Genomic DNA, 22444 nt, shown 5'->3' with positions numbered 1-22444 from the left:
TCAAGGAGTAGAATGCATCATGGAAAATTAGGTGACCTTGGCTACAGCACACAGCCAACATTTCTATTCACTTTACACAACATGTTGTTTCTGACATTCAGATCAAATCAGATTTACACTTTAATGATGACTGAATAGTGGGCTCAAAGTACTGTTGTAGCCACAAAAACGTATCTCTTCTTGAGATTAAAGTTGAACAAATTTAAAGTCCTTTTCCAGTCAGTATGCGCTTTGTCTACACATACAGTGCATTCGGAAAGTATTCAGACCCCTCACATTTTGTCACGTTACAGCTTTTAAATCGTTTTTTCCCCTCTTCAAACTACAAACAAAAACCCATAATGGCAAAGTAGAAACAGGTTTTTATAAAAATAGGTTTTAAATATATTAATATAAAAAACTGAAATATGGCATTTACATAAGTATTCAGACCCTTAACTCCGTACTTTGTTGAAGCATCTTTGGCAGCGATTACAGGCTTGAGTCTTCTTGGGTATGACGCTACAAGCTTGGCAGACCTGTATTTGGGGAGTTTCTCCCATTCTTCTTTGCAGATCCTCTCAAGCTCTGTCAGGTTGGATGGGGAGCGTCGCTGCACAGCTATTTTCAGGTCTCTCCAGAGATGTTTGATCAGGTTCAAATCCAGGCAATGGCTGGGCCATTCAAGGACATTCAGAGACTGTCCCGAAGCCACTCCTGCGTTGTCTTGGCTGTATGCTTAGAGTTGTTGTCCTGTTAGAAGGTGAACCTTCGCCCCAGTCTGAGGTCCTGACAGGTTTTCATTGCTCCGTTCACGTCACTAGTCCCTGCCGCTGTAAAACATCCCGACACCATGATGCTGCCACCACCATGCTTCACCGTAGGGATGATGCCAGGTTTCCTCCAGACATCTCACTTGGCATTCAGGCCAAAGAGTTCAATCTTGGTTTCATCAGACCAGAGAATCTTGTTTCTCATGGTCTGAGTCCTTTAGGTGCTTTTTGGCAAATTCCAAGTGTGCTGTGCCTTTACTGAGGAGTGGCTTCCATCTGGCCACTCAACAATAAAGGCCTGAGGGGTCGAGTGCTGCAGAGATGGTTGTCCTTCTGGAAAGTTCTCCCATCTCCACAGAGGAACTCTGGAGCTCTGTAAGTGTTCACCTCCCTGACCAAGGCCCTTCTCCCCCAATTTTGGCCAGGCGGCCAGCTGTAGGAAGAGTCTTGGTGATTCCAAACTTCTTCCATTTAAGAATGATGGAGGCCACTGTGTTCTTGGGGACCTTCAATGTTGCATACATTTTTTGTACCCTTGTCCAGATATGTGCCTCAACAAAATCCTGTCTCAGAGCTCTACGGACAATTCCTTCGACCTCAAGGCTTTGTTTTTGCTCTGACATGCACCATCAACTGTGAGACCTTATATAGACGGGTGTGTATCTTTCCAAATCATGTTCAATCAATTGAATTTACCACAGGTGGACTCCAATCAAGTTGTAGAAACATCTCAAGGATGATCAATGGAAACAGGATGCAACGGAGCTCAATTTCGAGTCTCATAGCAAAAGGTCTGAATACTTTTGTAAATAAGGTTTCTGTTATTTTTATAAAAAAATCTTTAATTTAATCAATTTTAGAATAAGGCTGTAACATAATACAATGTGGAAAATGCAAGGGGTCTGAATACTTTCCGAATGCACTGTATGTTTTCTAAGTGGTGGCTATCCCTATACATAGCCACACAGCCAGTCCATAGTGTTCTCATAAATCAGCTCACCTGGAGGCTAAAGAAAATAAGTGGAATCTCACTCCGGCTGAGATGAGTTGGCAACAATCACGTTTGTTCTCCTACCTGGAGTTATTGAATACAGTTTCTCAGAGAACAGAAGTCTTTGTCAGCATGAAAATGAACCCTCCCAGGCGTGGTACCAGTTACCACTCTGTCATTGGCTTTCCAAAAGCTTCCCTAAACACACTGGAGGTTGCAAATGAGCTAGTCCACACAATTACCCCATCCATATTTAACAGGCAGGGCTTTGGAAAGATTGATTTTGCCGATGCTACTTTTTGCTATTATTTGTTAGAGCTTAAATCGCAACTTGGCTGTTAGCTGAGTAAACATTTTGCATGAATGTGTGGTTAATCCCCTATAAAATATCACTGTACAAATTGTGAAGTTGATCCCCAAGAAGTAAACCCACTTGTTTTCTACAGAGAAGTGAGAATATAGGTTACTTTCGCATTATGTTTTAAATTAGCCATATTTCCTATCACACACAGATGGACAACTTCCCACGGTCTTGGTGAATCCTCCCCTTTTAGACAATGACAGTCACACATCCCTGTTGTACTGCATCTCTGAGGAGAAAAGTAAATAGGCACAGTGAATAAGAAAGACCTTCAGCTCTTACCACTGTCCAGGTGGTTAGACTTGATGATTTTCTCAGAGTATTCCGATATACTGGAACATTCAATCTGGGGAAAAAACAAAACAAAAATCACTTCAAACATTTTGACACTGATACCACTGATCACCAAGGAAAACTGGATGATGTGTGGATGATAAATCAAATCAAAATTGGTGGAATATGCTGCTCTCTAACTCCGTCCAACAGATGAGTTCTGAGAAAGTAGTTAGCACTGGAAGTCCAGGACTTGAAGAAACTGTTTGTGATGGTAAATAGACAGCTACGAAAAATATAGATAAACTCATTACATTACATTTACATTTAAGTCATTTAGCAGACGCTCTTATCCAGAGCGACTTACAAATTGGTGCATTCACCTTATGATATCCAGTGGAACAACCACTTTACAATAGTGCATCTAACTCTTTAAGGGGGGGGGGGTTAGAAGGATTACTTTATCCTATCCTAGGTATTCCTTAAAGAGGTGGGGTTTCAGGTGTCTCCGTAAGGTGGTGATTGACTCCGCTGACCTGGCGTCGTGAGGGAGTTTGTTCCACCATTGGGGTGCCAGAGCAGCGAACAGTTTTGACTGGGCTGAGCGGGAACTGTACTTCCTCAGAGGTAGGGAGGCGAGCAGGCCAGAGGTGGATGAACGCAGTGCCCTTGTTTGGGTGTAGGGCCTGATCAGAGCCTGAAGGTACGGAGGTGCCGTTCCCCTCACAGCTCCGTAGGCAAGCACCATGGTCTTGTAGCGGATGCGAGCTTCAACCTGAAGCCAGTGGAGAGAGCGGAGGAGCGGGGTGACGTGAGAGAACTTGGGAAAGTTGAACACCAGACGGGCTGCGGCGTTCTGGATGAGTTGTAGGGGTTTAATGGCACAGGCAGGGAGCCCAGCCAACAGCGAGTTGCAGTAATCCAGACGGGAGATGACAAGTGCCTGGATTAGGACCTGCGCCGCTTCCTGCGTGAGGCAGGGTTGTACTCTGCGAATGTTGTAGAGCATGAACCTACAGGAACGGGTCACCGCCTTGATGTTAGTTGAGAACGACAGGGTGTTGTCCAGGATCACGCCAAGGTTCTTAGCACTCTGGGAGGAGGACACAATGGAGTTGTCAACCGTGATGGCGAGATCATGGAACGGGCAGTCCTTCCCCGGGAGGAAGAGCAGCTCCGTCTTGCCGAGGTTCAGCTTGAGGTGGTGATCCGTCATCCACACTGATATGTCTGCCAGACATGCAGAGATGCGATTCACCACCTGGTTATCAGAGGGGGGAAAGGAGAAGATTAATTGTGTGTCGTCTGCATAGCAATGATAGGAGAGACCATGTGAGGATATGACAGAGCCAAGTGACTTGGTGTATAGCGAGAATAGGAGAGGGCCTAGAACAGAGCCCTGGGGGACACCAGTGGTGAGAGCACGTGGTGCGGAGACAGATTCTCGCCACGCCACCTGGTAGGAGCGACCTGTCAGGTAGGACGCAATCCAAGCGTGGGCCGCGCCGGAGATGCCCAGCTCGGAGAGGGTGGAGAGGAGGATCTGATGGTTCACAGTATCAAAGGCAGCCGATAGGTCTAGAAGGATGAGAGCAGAGGAGAGAGAGTTAGCTTTAGCAGTGCGGAGCGCCTCCGTGACACAGAGAAGAGCAGTCTCAGTTGAATGACTAGTCTTGAAACCTGACTGATTTGGATCAAGAAGGTCATTCTGAGAGAGATAGCAGGAGAGCTGGCCAAGGACGGCACGTTCAAGAGTTTTGGAGAGAAAAGAAAGAAGGGATACTGGTCTGTAGTTGTTGACATCAGAGGGATCAAGTGTAGGTTTTTTCAGAAGGGGTGCAACTCTCGCTCTCTTGAAGACGGAAGGGACGTAGCCAGCGGTCAAGGATGAGTTGATGAGCGAGATGAGGTAAGGGAGAAGGTCTCCGGAAATGGTCTGGAGAAGAGAGGAGGGGATAGGGTCAAGCGGGCAGGTTGTTGGGCGGCCGGCCGTCACAAGACGCGAGATTTCATCTGGAGAGAGAGGGGAGAAAGAGGTCAAAGCACAGGGTAGGGCAGTGTGAGCAGAACCAGCGGTGTCGTTTGACTTAGCAAACGAGGATCGGATGTCATCGACCTTCTTTTCAAAATGGTTGACGAAATCATCAGCAGAGAGGGAGGAGGGGGAGGAGGATTCAGGAGGGAGGAGAAGGTGGCAAAGAGCTTCCTAGGGTTAGAGGCAGATGCTTGGAATTTAGAGTGGTAGAAATTGGCTTTAGCAGCAGAGACAGAAGAGGAGAATGTAGAGAGGAGGGAGTGAAAGGATGCCAGGTCCGCAGGGAGGCGAGTTTTCCTCCATTTCCGCTCGGCTGCCCGGAGCCCTGTTCTGTGAGCTCGCAATGAGTCGTCGAGCCACGGAGCAGGAGGGGAGGACCGAGCCGGCCTGGAGGATAGGGGACATAGAGAGTCAAAGGATGCAGAAAGGGAGGAGAGGAGGGTTGAGGAGGCAGAATCAGGAGATAGGTTGGAGAAGGTTTGAGCAGAGGGAAGAGATGATAGGATGGAAGAGGAGAGAGTAGCGGGGGAGAGAGAGCGAAGGTTGGGACGGCGCGATACCATCCGAGTAGGGGCAGTGTGGGAAGTGTTGGATGAGAGCGAGAGGGAAAAGGATACAAGGTAGTGATCGGAGACTTGGAGGGGAGTTGCAATGAGATTAGTGGAAGAACAGCATCTAGTAAAGATGAGGTCAAGCGTATTGCCTGCCTTGTGAGTAGGGGGGGAAGGTGAGAGGGTGAGGTCAAAAGAGGAGAGGAGTGGAAAGAAGGAGGCAGAGAGGAATGAGTCAAAGGTAGACATGGGGAGGTTAAAGTTACCCAGAACTGTGAGAGGTGAGCCATCCTCAATCCTCAAAAACTCCCTTGGTAAAAAAAAATTGTCTGCAGCTTATAACGGGGTATTCTAACTAAGGCGAGCAAAAACTTGAGACTTCCTTAATATTATTGATCGCACACCAGCTGTTGTTAAATAGACACACCCCTCCTCCCTTCGTCTTACCACAGCCTGCAGTCCGGTCTTGATGATAGATAGCAAAAACAGTGAGATGTACAGTTGAAGTCGGATGTTTACATACACTTAGGTTGGAGTCATTAAAACTTGTTTTTCGGGCCTCCCGGGTGGCGCAGTGGTCTAGGGCACTGCATCGCAGCGCTAGCTGCGCCACCAGAGTCTCTTGGTTCGCGCCCAGGCTCTGTCGCAGCCGGCCGTGATCGGGAGGTCCGTGGGGCGACGCACAATTGGCCTAGCGTCGAACGGGGTAGGGAGGGTTTGGCCGGTAGGGATATCCTTGTCTCATCGCGCTCCAGCGACTCCTGTGGCGGGCCGGGCGCAGTGCGCGCTAACCGAGGGGGCCAGGTGCACGGTGTTTCCTCCGACACATTGGTGCGGCTGGCTTCCGGGTTGGAGGCGCGCTGTGTTAAGAAGCAGTGCGGCTTGGTTGGGTTGTGCTTCAGAGGACACATGGCTTTCGACCTTCGTCTCTCCCGAGCCCGTACGGGAGTTGTAGCGATGAGGAAAGATAGCAATTACTAGCGATTGGATACCACAAAATTGGGGAGAAAAGGGGGTAAAAAAATAATTTTAAAAAATTAAATGTTTTTCAACCACTCCACAAATTTCTTGTTATCAAATCAAATTGTATTTGTCACATACACATGGTTAGCAGATGTTCATGCGAGTGTAGCAAAATGCTTTTGCTTCTAGTTCCGACAATGCAGTAATAACCAACGAGTAATCTAACCTAACAATTCCACAACTACTACCTTATACACACAGGTGTAAAGGGATAAAGAATATGTACATAAAGATATATGAATGAGTGATGGAACAGAACGGCATAGGCAAGATGCAGTAGATGGTATCGAGTACAGTATATACATATGAGATGAGTAATGTAGGGTATGTAAAAAAAGTGCATAGTTTAAAGTGGCTAGTGATACATGTATTACATAAAGATGGCAAGATGCAGTAGATGATATAGAGTACAGTATATACATATACATTATATTAAGTGGCATTGTTTAAAGTGACACGTTTTTTATCAATTTCCATTATTAAAGTGAGCTGGAGTTGAGTCAGTATGTTGGCAGCAGCCACTAAATGTTAGTGGTGGCTGTTTAACAGTCTGATGGCCTTGAGATAGAAGCTGTTTTTCAGTCTCTCGGTCCCTGCTTTGATGCACCTGTACTGACCTCGCCTTCTGGATGATAGCGGGGTGAACAGGCAGTGGCTCGGGTGGTTGTTGTCCTTGATGATCTTTATGGCCTTCCTGTGACATCGGGTGGTGTAGGTGTCCTGGAGGGCAGGTTGTTTGCCCCCGGTGATGCGTTGTGCAGACCTCACTACCCTCTGGAGAGCCTTACGGTTGTGGGCGGAGCAGTTGCCATACCAGGCGGTGATACAGCCCGACAGGATGCTCTCGATTGTGCATCTGTAGAAGTTTGAGTGCTTTTGGTGACAAGCCGAATTTCTTCAGCCTCCTGAGGTTGAAGAGGCGCTTCTGCGCCTTCTTCACAACGCTGTCTGTGTGGTTGGAGCAATTCAGTTTGTCCGTGATGTGTACGCCGAGGAACTTAAAACTTACTACCCTCTCCACTACTGTCCCGTCGATGTTGATAGGGGGGTGCTCCCTCTGCTGTTTCCTGAAGTCCACAATCATCTCCTTTGTTTTGTTGACGTTGAGTGTGAGGTTATTTTCCTGACACCACACTCCGAGGGCCCTCACCTCCTCCCTGTAGGCCGTCTCGTCGTTGTTGGTAATCAAGCCTACCACTGTAGTGTCTTCCGCAAACTTGGTGATTGAGTTGGAGGCGTGCATGGCCACGCAGTCGTGGGTGAACAGGGAGTACATGAGAGGGCTCAGAACGCACCCTTGTGGGGCCCCAGTGTTGAGGATCAGCGGGGTGGAGATGTTATTACCTACCCTCACCACCTGGGGGCGGCCCGTCAGGAAGTCCAGTACCCAGTTGCACAGGGCAGGGTCGAGACCCAGGGTCTCGAGCTTGATGACGAGTTTGGAGGGTACTATGGTGTTAAATGCTGAGCTGTAGTCGATGAACAGCATTCTCACATCGGTATTCCTCTTATCCAGATGGGTTAGGGCAGTGTGGTTGCGATTGCGTCGTCTGTGGACCTATTGGGGCGGTAAGCAAATTGGAGTGGGTCTAGGGTGTCAGGTAGGGTGGAGGTGATATGGTCCTTGACTAGTCTCTCAAAGCACTTCATAATGATGGAAGTGAGTGCTACGGGGCGGTAGTCGTTTAGCTCAGTTACCTTAGCTTTCTTGGGAACAGGAACAACGGTGGCCCTCTTGAAGCATGTGGGAACAGCAGACTGGGATGAGGATTGATTGAATGTCGGTAAACACACCAGCCAGCTGGTCTGCGCATGCTCTGAGGAAGCGGCTGGGGATGCCGTATGGGCCTGCAGCCTTGCGAGGGTCAACACGTTTAAATGTTTTACTCACGTCGGCTGCAGTTTTGGAGAGTCAGTTAGGACATCTACATCTAATTTTTCCCCAAAAAATTTACAGACAGAGTATTTAACTTATAATTCCCTGTATCACAAGGCCTATCTTCAAACTCGGTGCCTCTTTGCTTGACATCATTGGAAAATCAAAAGATATCAGCCAACACCTCAGAAAAAAAAATTGTGGAGGTCTACCATTTTTTTTCTGAGGGGACATTTTCAGCTTCCAGGAATTGTGTACCAATCCTTGTGACATTGGGCCGTCCATTATCATGCTGAAACATGAGGTAATGGCGGCAGATAAATGGCACGACAAGCCTCCAGGATCTTGTCACAGTATCTCTATGCATTCAAATTGCCATTGATTAATATGCAATTGTGTTCGTTGTCCGTAGCTTATGCCTGTCCATTCCATAATCCCACCGCCACCATGTGGCACTCTGCTTACAACGTTGACATCAGCAAACCGCTCACCAAAATGCCAACAGGCGGGTTATGGTAGAGAAATTAACATTACATTTTCTGTTATTCTCTGGTGGTTATATCTGCAGTCAGCATGCCAATTGCACGCTCCCTCAACTTGAAACATCTGTTACATTGTGTTGTGTGACAAAACTGCATATGGTGTTCTTCGGCTTGCAAGCATCCCCTTTTTCCTCCAAACATAACGATGGTCATTATGGCCAAACAGTTTTATTTTTGTTTCATCAGACCAGAGGACTTTTCTCCAAAAAGTACGATCTTTGTCCCCATGTGCAGTTGCAAACCGTAGTCTGGCTTTTTTATGACAGTTTTGGAGCAGTGGCTTCTTACTTGCTGAGCGGCCTTTCAGGTTATGTCGATATAGGACTCGTTTTGCTGTGGATATAGATCCTTTTGTACCTGTTTCCTCTAGTATCTTCACAAGGTCCTTTGCTGTTGTTCTGGGATTGATTTGCACTTTTCGCACCAAAGTACGTTCATCTCTAGGAGACAGAATGCGTCTCCTTCCTGAGCGGTCTGACAGCTGCGTGGTCCCATGGTGGGACATACTTGCGTACTATTGTTTGTACAGATGAACGTGGTATTTTCAGGCGTTTGGAAATTGCTCCCAAGGACGGCCCAATGTCACAAGGATTGGTACACAATTCCTGGAAGCTGAAAATGTCCCAGTGCATACTTACCAGACATGTCCCCCATTGATCATGTTTGGGATGCTCTGGATCAATGTGTATGACAACGTGTTCCAGTTCCCGCCAAAATCCATTAACTTCGCATAGCCATTGAAGAGGAGTGGGACAAGAACGCACTGTATCTGTGACCAACAGATGCATATCTGTATATTATCCCGGTCATGTGAAATTCATAGATTAGGGCCTAATTAATTTTCTTACATGAACTGTAACTCAGTAAAATCTTTGAAATTGTTGCATGTTGCGTTTAGTTTTGAGTATACATCGCTACCTCAATTACCTAGTACCATTGCACATCGACATTACAAGTACTTCCTGTATATAGCCATGTTATTTTTACTCCTTATTAATATTATTCGTTATTCACTGTATTGTTTCCTTGTGTCACTATTACAATTTAATTTAGTATATTTACCTTTAACTCTGCATTGTTGGAAAAGGATCCGTAAGCAAGCATTTCACTGGTAGTCTACACTTGTGGTTTACAAAGCATGACAAATAAAATTTGATTTGAAGTCTTCTTCAGTAGAGATGTAGAAACAAATAATATAACAGTCTGTCCTTTCCTGTGCTCAGCTGTCAGAGCTGTTTTCTTCAGGTAATGTAAATTTTTATTTAACCAGGCAAGTCAGTAAAGAACAAATTCTTATTTACAATGATGGTCTACACCGGCCAAACCTGGACGACGCTGGGCCAATTGTGCACCGCCCTATAGGACTCCCAATCACAGCCGGTTGTGATACAGCCTGGATTCAAACCAGGGTGTCTGTAGTGACATTTCTAGCACTGAGATGCAGTGCCTTAGACTGCTGCGCCACTCGGGAACCCAAGTTCAGCAGGACCTGAAGAACCTCTCGCACACTTGCCTTCTCTATCTCTCTATTCTCTCTCTCTCTCCCTTTCACACACACACAGAGCACAGCGAGTTTGGTATCTCAATAAAATGTCACATTTTCACACCTTGCTCTCTGCCTGTATAAAAAACATCTCTCCCCCTGTCAGTGGTACTCTGCCTCCCTGTCTGGCTTTCACCATGGCCACACTGTAGGGGGCCAAGGCCCATAGTCTGGAACCCCACCAGGAGAGCCAAACAGCTCCCTATACATGTTTTTCTTCAATGAAAGCACTCATCCATCAACTGTGGAGACTTCCATTGAAAGCCTTCACATTATTAAAGCAGGCCCCGGGACACAGTCATATTGATCAATATTGAACTTTAAAAGTGTCAGGATTCTGCAGGTATTGATTTTTCCTCCATGTACGCTCCACAGCCTACTATGTTTGTCTGAGGTGTACAAGGGGAATCATGCTCTACACCACCCATGTGTTCTCAATCTGTAATGGTCTCCGGAAAACAGAGAGGACAGGGCAACAGGGTGGAGCTGGCTAATGCCTGGGCCCTTCGTAAAGGCAGGGTAGAGGAACCCAGGTGAGGCCTGCCCGCTCGGTGCCTCGCTGTTCTGGGGCTGTCATCTGGGGCATGCCTGGCCCTCTACACCCCAGTGCCCATGGTCATCTGCCAGCCTGACACCACATCTGTTCCCCAAGGCCTGACCTGCTGTATAAAGGCATGTGGAGGGGAGTATGCCATTGATGATGTGTAGCCTGTGTGTGTTGGCACTGATTTCTCCACTTGCCCAAGACGGGGACATATATCTACCTTCAGTGCCAGTCCTGAGTGGGCACTCTCACCCACAGAGATCTATATGCCCCTCACATCTCTCAGCTCTCACTGGTGCCAGGAGGCATCACTACCTATCACCCACAGGCAGTCACACAGCTCCTCCTACCTGGAGATAGTCTCCCATAGTCACACAGCTACCTCTCAGGAATAACTTCTACTAGGTAGGCTTTAAGGCAGGCAAACATCTGCATAAGGACTGTTAAAACTATTCAGTGTGAAGGACTTACAGTAGCATGGACGTCATCACTGCTGTAGTTGGGTGTGATTTTCCTGTTAATTAAACTCCTAGACTGTGGCTTATCAGTTCAGCAATGGTGATACAGGATTTTACTCCAATCGTGTGATTTAGTCTACCACTGCTTAGGAATGATCCTCCATTTTGATACTGGGATGTCAGGTTTGATGTTCTGTATGAAAAGTCTTTGATCTGTTTTTTATAATAAGATTAGATGTTCCTTTTCTCTGTGAAAGACTACATCTCTCTGACAGGGTGATGTTCTGTATGGGAGAGTTCAGATTTGGCCTCGAGCCCAGATCTGTTCTCTGGGGTTTGTCTCTCTGGTGGAGTCTAAGTGATGGATCTGATAACGGCATGGCCCCAGAGCTCACAGTGAGAGCATAATAAAACCAAAGATGGGAAACTGCATATAGGTTGCAGTAGAATATAGATGGAAAATCAAAACCAATATAACAGGAAAATAGAATGACGGATGGAACGATATAGTTGCAACTTGCAGGCAGTGAGAAGTTAGTGTTGCACAGCCTCGGTATTGGCAGAACATTTGTCCAAATTCACACACACACACACAAAGACTGAGTCTGAGGAGAGCGAGCAGATTGTCAGGCTAGGTTTCACAGCATTTCCTGATGCTGTCGGTCGCGATGGTTCTGCCTGATAACATTCTAGTTTGAGACCGGACAGGGAGCATGGAGGGAGAAAGCTTTTCTTACCCCATACACGTGCTTGGCTCCTGCCTTGGCTGCAAACATGGACAGGATACCAGTCCCACTGCCCACATCAAGGACGATCTTGTCTTTAAAGGCGTGCTTGTTGTGGTACATGGAGTTTCTGTAGGTCAGCGTCCTCACTTCGTCCTTCAGCATCTCCTGCTCAGTGAAAAATGATTGATGTCAGGGTGGGAGTTATCCAAATCTCTTTCAACTGTGTATCAAGGTGAATAACAAGGTGTTTTTCTTATCAAAGCTGTTTTAATTTCCATGACAATTACATTTTTTTGATGTATTAGGATCCCCATTAGCCGACACCAATGGCGGCAGCTAGTCTTACTGGGGTCCGACATATAAACAAAAAAGACATTACAGACAAGACTTTACAATTGACAAACATTTAAAAACATGAACATGTAGTGTGTGTGTGTGCATCTATCAGTTACACATACATGTCAGTACATACACACAACAAGTAAGTCACAATGTGAAAATAGATTTAGTGTAGTATGGATAAAAATCAGAATTGCACAGGCTATGTAGATATTAATCTGCAGTAATTCTACCCTTCCATTTCAGACACACTGGTACACAGTGAAAAACAATGCGTTACTGCATATCCCTCTTAAGTAATTTCAGCCATTCTCTCTAACAGAAACATTCAGAGCAGAAATGATTAAAACCCATCTGACTTACATTCTAAAAATGTCACAGACCAAACCTTATCTCACAGGTCTAACTTGAAAGATGCTCTGCACCCTTCTGACATCTTCCTCCCTTACTCCCTGAAACACAGTACATCTCTGGAGATGAGATGCACTACTGTGATGTGTTCTAAAGTGGGCCAATCTATTGTGGCACGAACTTTACATAGTCATGTAAAGACACAGTAGGTAAGAAGTGGGCCTGTATTTACATGGTATCTCAAAGTAGGAATAATAATCATCATAATCATAATATAGAGTAGGAAGGCTGATCTAAACTCAAGCAACCCACCCAGTCTAATCTTTTGCTGATCCTAGATCAGCACTACCACTTTGAAATGCTTGATACATTACATACAGCCACAGGGCAGCCCTACCTCATGGATACCAAAGTGGGCGTAGGAGTCAAAGTAGTAGTCCCTGGAGGTCATCTCCTCAGGGTTGAGGAACTTGGCCATCTTTCCCCGGCCAGGGCAGCTGGGCAGGGAGGCAGCGTGGGGCGTATGGGGCGGCTGTGGGACATGGTGGATGGAGGGCACAGGCTTGGGCAGCGAGGTTGGCTGCACGCGCTGAGACTGGATGATGCGGATTGGCTGCGGCTGTTGCTGTTGCTAAGGGTTGGAGAGAATGGTAATACACAATAAAGACTTCATGGGGTGGGGGCAGATTTCTGAAAGTCAAGTCTTCCATAGAGAAACAGTGGGTGAATGGCATACTGAATGATGATAAAACTCAAAAACCCAATGAATTGACTCTGAAAACATAACACTGTTTGCATTCACCTCACAATCTGCGGGAAGCTTAGATCTTGCAGACGTTTATATTCTTTGCTATTTTCATCTCTCAGCTGCCATTAGCTTTCCCATGGTGCCCCAGAGGTGAGTTCATAGAGCCTATTCTCCTAGACAACGATAACAGTATTGACAGGAGGTCTGTATGAAAAAGTACGGAAATGTATGCTCTCACTACTGTAAGTCGCTCAGGGTGAGAGCGTCTGCTAAATGACTAAAATGTAAATGTTACATTTCTGTCTGTCTGTCTGAGGAAAGCAGAAGATACATAATTCTACACAGGTGTGCCTGTAAAACTCTGATAGGCTTTTCTCTGCTCTCCCAGCATTCATTGCAGGTGACTGTCTGATCAGCCTGTAGCTCAGCATGAGAAAAATGATCCAAAATGATCCCTTCTGGACATATCAGAGGACAGAGGGGGAAAGAAATCTAATGTGAGCATTCAACTCAATCCATTTGTTCTATTCCCCAGTGCACATACATCTTAAGATTTAGACTTCACTCTCATGGCTGTCACTGATATTGATCTGGTCTTGTTAAAAAAAATAAGTGCTTCTCCTCTGTCTTGTGCTTTCAGCAGCCAATCTGACTGTGCAGCTTTGTCTTTGTCCTTGTTTTCTTTCGTAATGGGGATAGTCTAGCAGCAGGGGACTGAGCAGGCATCTATATGGGTACTGCAGTAATCTTTTTTTCACCACAATTTTTTATTCCTCAAACTTTTACTCTCAAGCAGAAAATAGTACAGTTGCCATGTCAAGCAGAGATCCACTGGTATTATTTATTTACTGATGTTCCATCGGGAAATGACACACAATGAGTGCAATTCACTTCATGTGAAATATGACAGCGCATCCCAAAACAGCAGGGAATATTTTACTCTGGAACATCCACAAGAATAGAATAAAACTCCACTACTTTCTATCTGCTAAAGTTCAGTGAGTTGTACTGTCCTGCAATGGACCTCAGACTATCTGAATGAATGCTAATTGGAGACACTAATTAAATAAATGCTGAGATCCGTCCCTAAATCTGTTAGAGTTGCTGTGCTCAACATCAGATGCCTGAGAAGAATGTTCCAGGGTGTATAGACTGACAGTGAAAAAGGTCATTCCACTAAGCACAGACTCAGAATGCAAGAGTGGAATGATGGGTCTTCTTCGTGTGAAAAGGTGAACGTGCAAGCTGATGTTTAAGGTTAAGACACTGTACAGGATGTTCCCCTCTGTTCACTGACCAGTCAGATTTGGACTTCAACATGTTGTCTTGTTATTTGGGAGGAGCATTATTTTGGCTAGTTTAAACCACAGCCCCTTAACACTCAAGTGACCTCTTCAGTCCTTGATGTCTGGAGAACAACCACAGTAGACAAATAAATCAGAATTATGTACAGTACAAATGAAAAACAAGCTGAAACAGAAATAGGTGCATGGCAGATTATGCTGCTCTTCATCAGAATAGACATGACAAACTCCCCATAAACGAATGACTGATATTGACCATAGTTCCCTAAGAGCAATTCGTGCATGAAGGCATCATTGCTCTCAGGGCTAGTCTACCGCATTTGGGGCCCCAGGGCCCATTTTGTGGGAAGAATTTGCAGTTGTATAATGCTATTCTACACATTCTGTCACGAGGCTGAGAGCAAATGTTGCAGTTTTAAAGATAATTTCCTCCTATTTTGCCATGAAGCAGTTATAATTTTAAAGTGTTGAAGCCCATTTACTGCAATTGTACACATTTTGCTATCACATGCTATCTGTGGGGTCGGGTGTCCCGGGTCACGTACCCTGTGTGCCCGTTCTGTACTCTGGCCCTGGTCAGGGGAGTCTATCACTTTCAGAAGTCAAGGAAACCACTGTGGATCTGGGTTCCTGCCACCACGGTACTCAAACACTTCACATCCAACTAGGCTCATTCCATTACTTCAGAGGAGGGCTCCACTGCCCTCCGATAATGGTCTTAGTCTGCTTACAACACTCTACCTTAGTAATGAGAATCAACAGGATGAGGGGTTTGACAATGTTTTTTCCCCTATATTATCCGAGTCTGAAAAAACTGTGGATGAATAATTTACAGAAGACCTTTTGAAAAACAGAGTGCCAATCTGCCTCTTATACATAAGTGTGTGCCAACATGTCAGCAGAGAGAAGTAGTTTTTGAATAATTGAAAGCAGCAGCACTCATATGGTCAATGCTATCCGCGATTCTTGGGGCATCCCTACGGTTGAACATTTTGGGGAATATTCAGAGGTGGAAACTTTCCATGGAAATCAACAGGAATATATGGGAATTAACGGGAACATATGGAAATTAACAAAAATATATGCAAATAAAGATTAATACCATTTAAATGTAGATGTTTTTCGCATTGGATATATTTACCATATCATATGGAGACAGAAACATAAACCTTTGACCTTATCATAAGTAGACATAATTGCAAATGATTGTAACGGCTGTCGTCTTCCTCCTCTTCCTCGGACGAGGAGAGGAGAGAAGGATCAGTGGACCAATACGCAGCGAGGTATGTTGACATAATGAATTTATTAAGGTAAACGACAAAACACGAAAACAAACACTGGGAAGGATTACAAAATAACAAAAAAACGAATGTAGACTGACCTAAACCATGAGTACTTACATAAAACACGAAGCACGTAGGAACAGGTACAGACTATGACAAACGAACGAACAAACGCTACAGTCCCGTGTGGTACAGACACGGACGACACAGGAGAAAATCACCCACAAACAAACAGTGAGAAACAACCTCCCTATGTATGTCTCTCAATCAGAGGAAAACGAAAACACCTGTCTCTGATTGAGAGCCATACAAGGTCAATTAACCCTTTAACCCAACATAGAAACACAACACATAGAAATGCCAACCCAGCTCACGTCCTGACCAACAAAACAAATGATTAACACAATAACTAGGGTCAGAACGTGACAATGATTAAATCCTTCCAGGAGAAATAAAAAAATACAATTTTACTTACGAATTGAACTTGAATTAAATGAGTTGACTCTTCACATGGGATGATTTCACTGAACAACAAAAGAATGAATATTGAATGATCCCCAATGATCCATCGCATCTCCCAAAAACGTTTTCTACATACATCAGTAAAATCATAGTCTAGAAACTAAAGCTTTGGTTGTCTTCCTCTCAGGCTTCCATGTCTTCTCCCTGGACCTCCTCAATGTCCACCTCTTGAACATCAGACTCTGAGGCCTATTCTTCACTGTCACTTTCCAACCTTGTTGAGGATGGCTCGTTGTCAGGCTCAAAAAGCCTCAAATTTGCCCGGATGGCCACCAATTTTTCAACCCTTGTATTGGTCAGCCTGTTGCGTGCTTTGGTGTGTGTGTGTTCCCAAACAAGGACCAGTTGCGCTCTGCGGTGGCTGATGTTGGTGGGATTGGGAGGATGGAGGCAACAGGGGAAAGTGCCTCAGATCCACAAAGTCCCTTCCACCAGGTAGCTGACGAGATATGTTGGCACGACTGCCATATTGCATCTCCATCCCAAAGCCCTTGCTTGGAAGTGTACTTCGCCAGACTGCCAAGAACCTTGCCCTCATCCAGGCCAAGGGGGCGAGACACGGTAGTGATAACGCCATAGGCCTGGTTGATCTCTGCACCAGACAGGATGCTCTTGCCAGTATACTTGGGGTCCACCATGTACGCTGCGGCGTGTATGGGCTTCAGGCAGAAGTCTTCACGTTTTTTTATGTATTTCAGAACTGCAGTTTCTACTGCTTGGAGCAACAGTGAAGTGGGCAGGGCAGTAAGGATTTCTTCTCTTACATCTGCAAGCAGAGTCTGAACATCAGACAGGATGGCATTGTCTCCCTCAATCCGTGCAATGGCTACTGCCATAGGTTTCAGGAGTTTCACCAGATTTGCCACTCTCTCCCAAAATACATCATCCAGGAGGATCCTCTTGATGGGGCAGTCCATATCGGCAGACTGTGATATGGCCATTTCTTGGAGAGACTCCTCCCCTCCAGGAGACTGTCCAACATGATGACAACACCACCCCAATGGGTGTTTCTGGGCAGATTCAATGTGGTGCTCTTATTCTTCTCACTTTGCTTGGTGAGGTAGATTGCTGCTATAACTTGATGACCCTTCACATACCTAACAATTTCCTTGGCTCTCTTGTAGAGTGTATCCATTGTTTTCAGTGCCATGATGTCCTTGAGGAGCAGATTCAATGCATGAGCAGCACAGTCATATGGGTGTGATGTGAGGGTAGGACTCCTCCACTTTAGACCAAGTATCCTTCATGTTTGTAGCATTGTCTGTCACCAGTGCAAATAACTTCTGTGGTCCAAGGTCATTGATGACTGCCTTCAGCTCATCTGCAATGTAGAGACCGGTGTGTCTGTTGTCCCTTGTGTCTGTGCTCTTGTAGAATACTGGTTGAGGGGTGGAGATGATGTCGTTAATTATTCCTTGGCCACGAACATTCGACCACCCATCAGAGATGATTGCAATACAGTCTGCTTTCTCTATGATTTGCTTGACCTTCACTTGAACTCTGCAGAACTCAGCATTCAGCAAATGAGTAGATAAAGCATGTCTGGTTGGAGGGGTGTATGCTGGGCGAAGAACATTCAGAAATCTCTTCCAATACACATTGCCTGTGAGCATCAGAGGTGAACCAGTTGCATACACAGCTCGAGCAAGACATTCATCAGCATTTCTCTGACTACGTTCCACGATTGAGTCAAAAAAACTTCTGATTCCAGGAGGACCATGAGCTGTTGCTATCGTTAAAGTGTCTGATTAATAATTTTCACCTCGAGTAGAAGTAGAGGGACTTTTGTCAGAGCTTGCTTGTTGTGAGCGCTGAGGGAACTGTATGCACTTAGCCAGATGATTCTGCATCTTTGTTGCCATCTTCACAAATTATTTGGCACAGTATTTGCAAATGTACACAGCTTTTCCATCTATAATAGTTGCAGTGAAATGTCTTCACACATCAGATAGTGCCCATGGCATTTTCCTATAAAGATTAGTAAAAAATGAATAAAAACAATAATAATACAATTCCATGTACAGATAAATAGTTAAGCAGTCAGATTAAACAACTCCTTTGTAAGATAAATGTTATAAAATGAAACATGTATGGAAACAGGTGAATTAACACTCCTCAGTTAGCAGGCTCAAGCAAGCTAAACCCCACATGGTAGCAAAAACTAACTAGCAGAAAACAAGTTAGAAATTATTTAAACACACTTTGCTGTAGGCTACTACTTACTAGTTAACAAAATAAGTCATGCATGTTACATAAAATATATTCACCCCACCCAGTATTGTAATCAAAACTTACCAGGAAGCATGTAGTCCTTGGCTCAGACAGTGTAGTAGTGTGGGCTCAATAGCATCTCATTGGTGTGCAAGATCTTGAGAATCAGCTGTACATGTGATGGAAGAGTGCACCGCACATGTGATGGAAGAATGCACTGTGCAGGCAGAGGGTTGCAATTCCATTGAATTGGGGATAGTTTAACCAAAATATGCCACAAGACCTAGAATTGTCTTATGTGTCAATCCCACAAAAAAAAGGTTCACTGTTATAAGCTAACTTTTTTGATGAATTTAAGCAAAATTCCCCAAATTCCCGGGCTTAACTTCCCATGGAAAATTTCCGATCCTTTGTTAACTCTTGATATCCCTACCCTAAACCCTGCCACAGTAGTGGAAAAGTACCTAATTGTCATACTTGAGTAAAAGTAAAGATTACTTAATAGAAAATGACTCAAGTAAAAGTCACCCAGTAAAATACTACTTGAGTAAAAGTCTAAAAGTATTTGGTTTGAAAAAAGTACATGTAATGGATAAAATATACTTAAGTATCAAAAGTAAAGGTTTAAATGCTCTCAAATTCCTTATATTAAGTTAATCTTTTTAATTTACAGATAGCCAGAGGCACACTCCAACACTCAGAAATAATTTACAAACGAAGCATTTGTATTTTGTGAGTCCGTCAGATCACAAGCAGGAGAGATGACCAGGGATGTTCTCTTGATTAGTGAGTGACCATTTTCCTGTCCTGCTAAGCATTAAAAATGTAAGGAGTACTTCTGGGTGTCAGGGAAAATGTATGGAGTAAAAAGTACATCAATTTATTTAGGAATGTAGTGAAGTAAAAGTAGTAAAAAATATAAATAGTAAAGTACAGATACCACAAAAAACGACTTCAGTAGTACTTTAAAGTATTTTTACACCCCTGCCCTTAACCATTTTAAATTTCAACTTCATGGGGGTTGGGACGTTCCTGGATAGCATGGACCTTGCTCATACTTCTAAAGTGAAACTGATTTCTAGGCTGTCATATTATGCTGAGCAGATTAGTTTATGCTATGCATACAAATATGAGTTATGGACTTCCCAATACCCTATCCAACATTTAATAGAAATATGTGCATTTTCTAAACACACTCAGCTAGCTACTGGTGATAAACACACATTACTGATAAAACTAAGGGACCTCTCACTCATCTGAACGGGATTTTGACCAGTCAGATTCCTGCTAAAATCTGCTTAAACACTCGCCTAACAATCTAACAACAAACTAAAAATATGTTGGTTATAACACTCGTTTTTAGTCGACAATTCGGCGCATGGTCCAGCAATGCAGCTGGACAGGACAAGGGAGGAAGCACGAGCTCAAATCTTCGCGCCCTAAACCACATTGCTCCGAATCTTTACCTGTGACGGAGTGCGACGTTTCTCAAAATGAGACAAACAAATAGTTGGTGGCAGACACACGAGTAGGCTATCATTAGGATAGCTAGGCTACCATGAAACAGGGTGTCACAATACTCAATTTATGCTCAGAGAACAATTTGAAGTCACTATTTTATGCTTCGATTAAAATTATATGCCACGAGTGGAGCGTGCCATTGTCACCGAAGGGCATTTGGTGCACAAGAGTGGACCCGATGATTACTAGAAAATACATCTCAGAGGTACCAGCCTACTCTGGATGGCTTTTGCATCCTCGAAATGAGAATCAAACCTGACAGCGCATTGCACTAGCCTATTCATCACTCAAATATTTAGTGTAGCCTACATTCATTTATCGTAACTTGCACACCTACCTCAGTGCTCTCGGACTCCGCCATTTTTCTCCTGAGGAGCATACAGCGGGAGGAGTGTTTCATTCCCATAAGAGCCACGTCGATGGTGTCTCGATATGGATAAAAAAAAATAGGATGAAATTGTATATATTTAAGGATTTAGTCGCAGTTCTGTTTGTCAAAAATGTTCCACATCATGACATTTTACAAAATTGCTCTTACATTTCAAAGATGAAAAGAGTACATAAAGTCCCACAAGAATAGCAACCCGTTTTAGCAGATAAACGTGTTCTGGAATCCAGAGTGCAAAAGTTACCTATCTCACATGTTGCTTTCTAGGAGAGCATAAGGCAACCACTCTTCACTTTGCAACCTTTGAGGAAAATGAATAAATTAAACTGCATTCCATATTCTCCAGCGGTGTACGCTACTCCAGAGCAGGTGCGACGCACACTAGCAGAAATCTTCCCATCACATGTATGAACAAAATTGGTTTCTAAAAATACAATCCAACGTCCCTATTGCTGTGATGTCTTGATCAGGCCTCACAGATGTTCATGTCAGCTAATTTTCTACGAAACTATTGCAAGCATTGCCTATGTAACTAAGCCTATTAATAACGCAGTAACTTGTCCTCTAGTGAGCCCATTTCAGCGCAGGCAGCTCCAAAACGTAGAAGAGCTCACGCTTTGCTTGATCTAATTGCCACTTTGTCGAATTGCAAAGCAGCTTATTATATAAAGTTCAACTTTACTCTGTTTGAATGCGATGATAAGGAAGCAAGTCTTGATGCTTGAAAGACATGGCACCACCACCTCACCGTGCGCCATCAATCCCTTCTGCTTGCTTGTCCACCTATTCCTATATTCAGTGAGAGGATATAGAAATAGGTGTCTAGTCAGTGAGTTTATGCTGCTCCATAGCCGCGGGAAGAGCACCCCCTGAAAAATTAAATATATTTACAAAAATATTAATACATTTAAAAAAATCACAAAAGTAGTGCAGTGGTTCTTTAATATTCCTGTATTAGCAGAAAAAAAGATTTGTAAATATTTTCAAATTGCCATCGATAAAATGCAATTGTGTTCGTTGTTTATGCCTGCCCATACCATAATCCCACTGCCACCGTAGGACACTCTGTTCACAACATTGACATAAGCAAACTGCTCGCCCACATGACACCATACACACTATCTGCTATCTGCCCAGTACAGCTGAAACCGGGATTCATCCATGAAGAGCACACTTCTCCAGCGTGCCAGTGGCCATCAAAGGTATGCATTCGTCAACTGAAGTCAGTGACTACGCCGACTGCAGTCAGGTCAAGACCCTGAAGACGATGACGAGCACGCAGATAAGCTTCCCTGAGAAGGTTTCTGACACTTTGTACAGAAATTCTTTGGTTGTCCAAACCCACAGTTTCATTAGCTGTCCGGGTTATGCACACAAAGCTTATTTCTCTCAAATATTGTGAGCAGATTTGTTAACATTCCTATTAGTGAGCATTTCTCCTTTCCAAGATAATCCATCCACCTGACTAGTGTGGCATATCAAGAAGCTGATTAAACAACATGATCATTACACAGGTGCACCTTGCACTGGGGACAATAAAAGGCCACTTTAAAATGTGCTGTTTTGTCACACAACACAATGCCACAGATGTCTGAAGTTTTGAGGGAGTGTGCAATTGGCATGCTGACTGCAGGAATGCCCACCAGAGATTTTTCCAGATAATTTAATGTTAATTTCTATACCATAAGCTGCCTCCAATGTCGTTTCAGAGAATTTCGCAGTACGTCCAACGTGTAACCACGCCAGCCCAGGACCTCCACATCCGGCTTCTTCACATGCGGGATCGTCTGAGGGGGGTTTGGAGGGGGGGGCTGAGGAGTATTTCTGTCTGTAATAAAGCCCTTTTGTGGGGAAAAACTCAGTCTTATTGGCTAAGCCTGGCTCCCCAGTGGGTGGGCCTATGCCCTCCCAGGCCCAACCATGGCTGCACCCCTGCTCAGCCATGTGAAATCCATAGCTTAGGGCCTAATTCATTTATTTCAATTGACTGATTTCCTTTTATGAACTGTAACTCAGTAAAATCTTAGAAATTGTTGCATGTTACGCTTATATTTTTTGCACTACTGTAATGGTTTTCTTCCTGGGATGAAGGAGAGGACC

The 22444-nt window shown here is 44.5% G+C and overlaps 1 protein-coding gene across 2 annotated transcripts in view; it reads right to left on the bottom strand.

Moving 5' to 3' along the window:
• Nucleotides 1-21155, bottom strand: part of LOC129862375 (protein arginine N-methyltransferase 8-B) — a 47147-nt gene extending 25992 nt beyond the window's left edge. The window contains exons 1-5 of one of the 2 annotated variants that reach the window (XM_055933969.1): nucleotides 20495-21155; nucleotides 20294-20382; nucleotides 12765-12998; nucleotides 11687-11842; nucleotides 2387-2450 (exon numbers count right to left, since the gene is read on the bottom strand). In XM_055933969.1, coding sequence (XP_055789944.1) covers nucleotides 2387-2450; nucleotides 11687-11842; nucleotides 12765-12998; nucleotides 20294-20362 — 523 coding nt within the window. In that variant the 5' untranslated portion in view covers nucleotides 20363-20382; nucleotides 20495-21155. The remainder of the gene's footprint in view (nucleotides 1-2386; nucleotides 2451-11686; nucleotides 11843-12764; nucleotides 12999-20293; nucleotides 20383-20494) is intronic. The other variant, XM_055933970.1, reaches the window with a different exon arrangement.
• Nucleotides 21156-22444: the final 1289 nt, after the last annotated feature.

This window comes from Salvelinus fontinalis, chromosome 9 (assembly GCF_029448725.1).
Source record: "Salvelinus fontinalis isolate EN_2023a chromosome 9, ASM2944872v1, whole genome shotgun sequence".
Classification (NCBI taxonomy): Eukaryota; Metazoa; Chordata; class Actinopteri; order Salmoniformes; family Salmonidae; genus Salvelinus; species Salvelinus fontinalis.
This window is presented reverse-complemented; position numbering and strand designations above follow the sequence as displayed.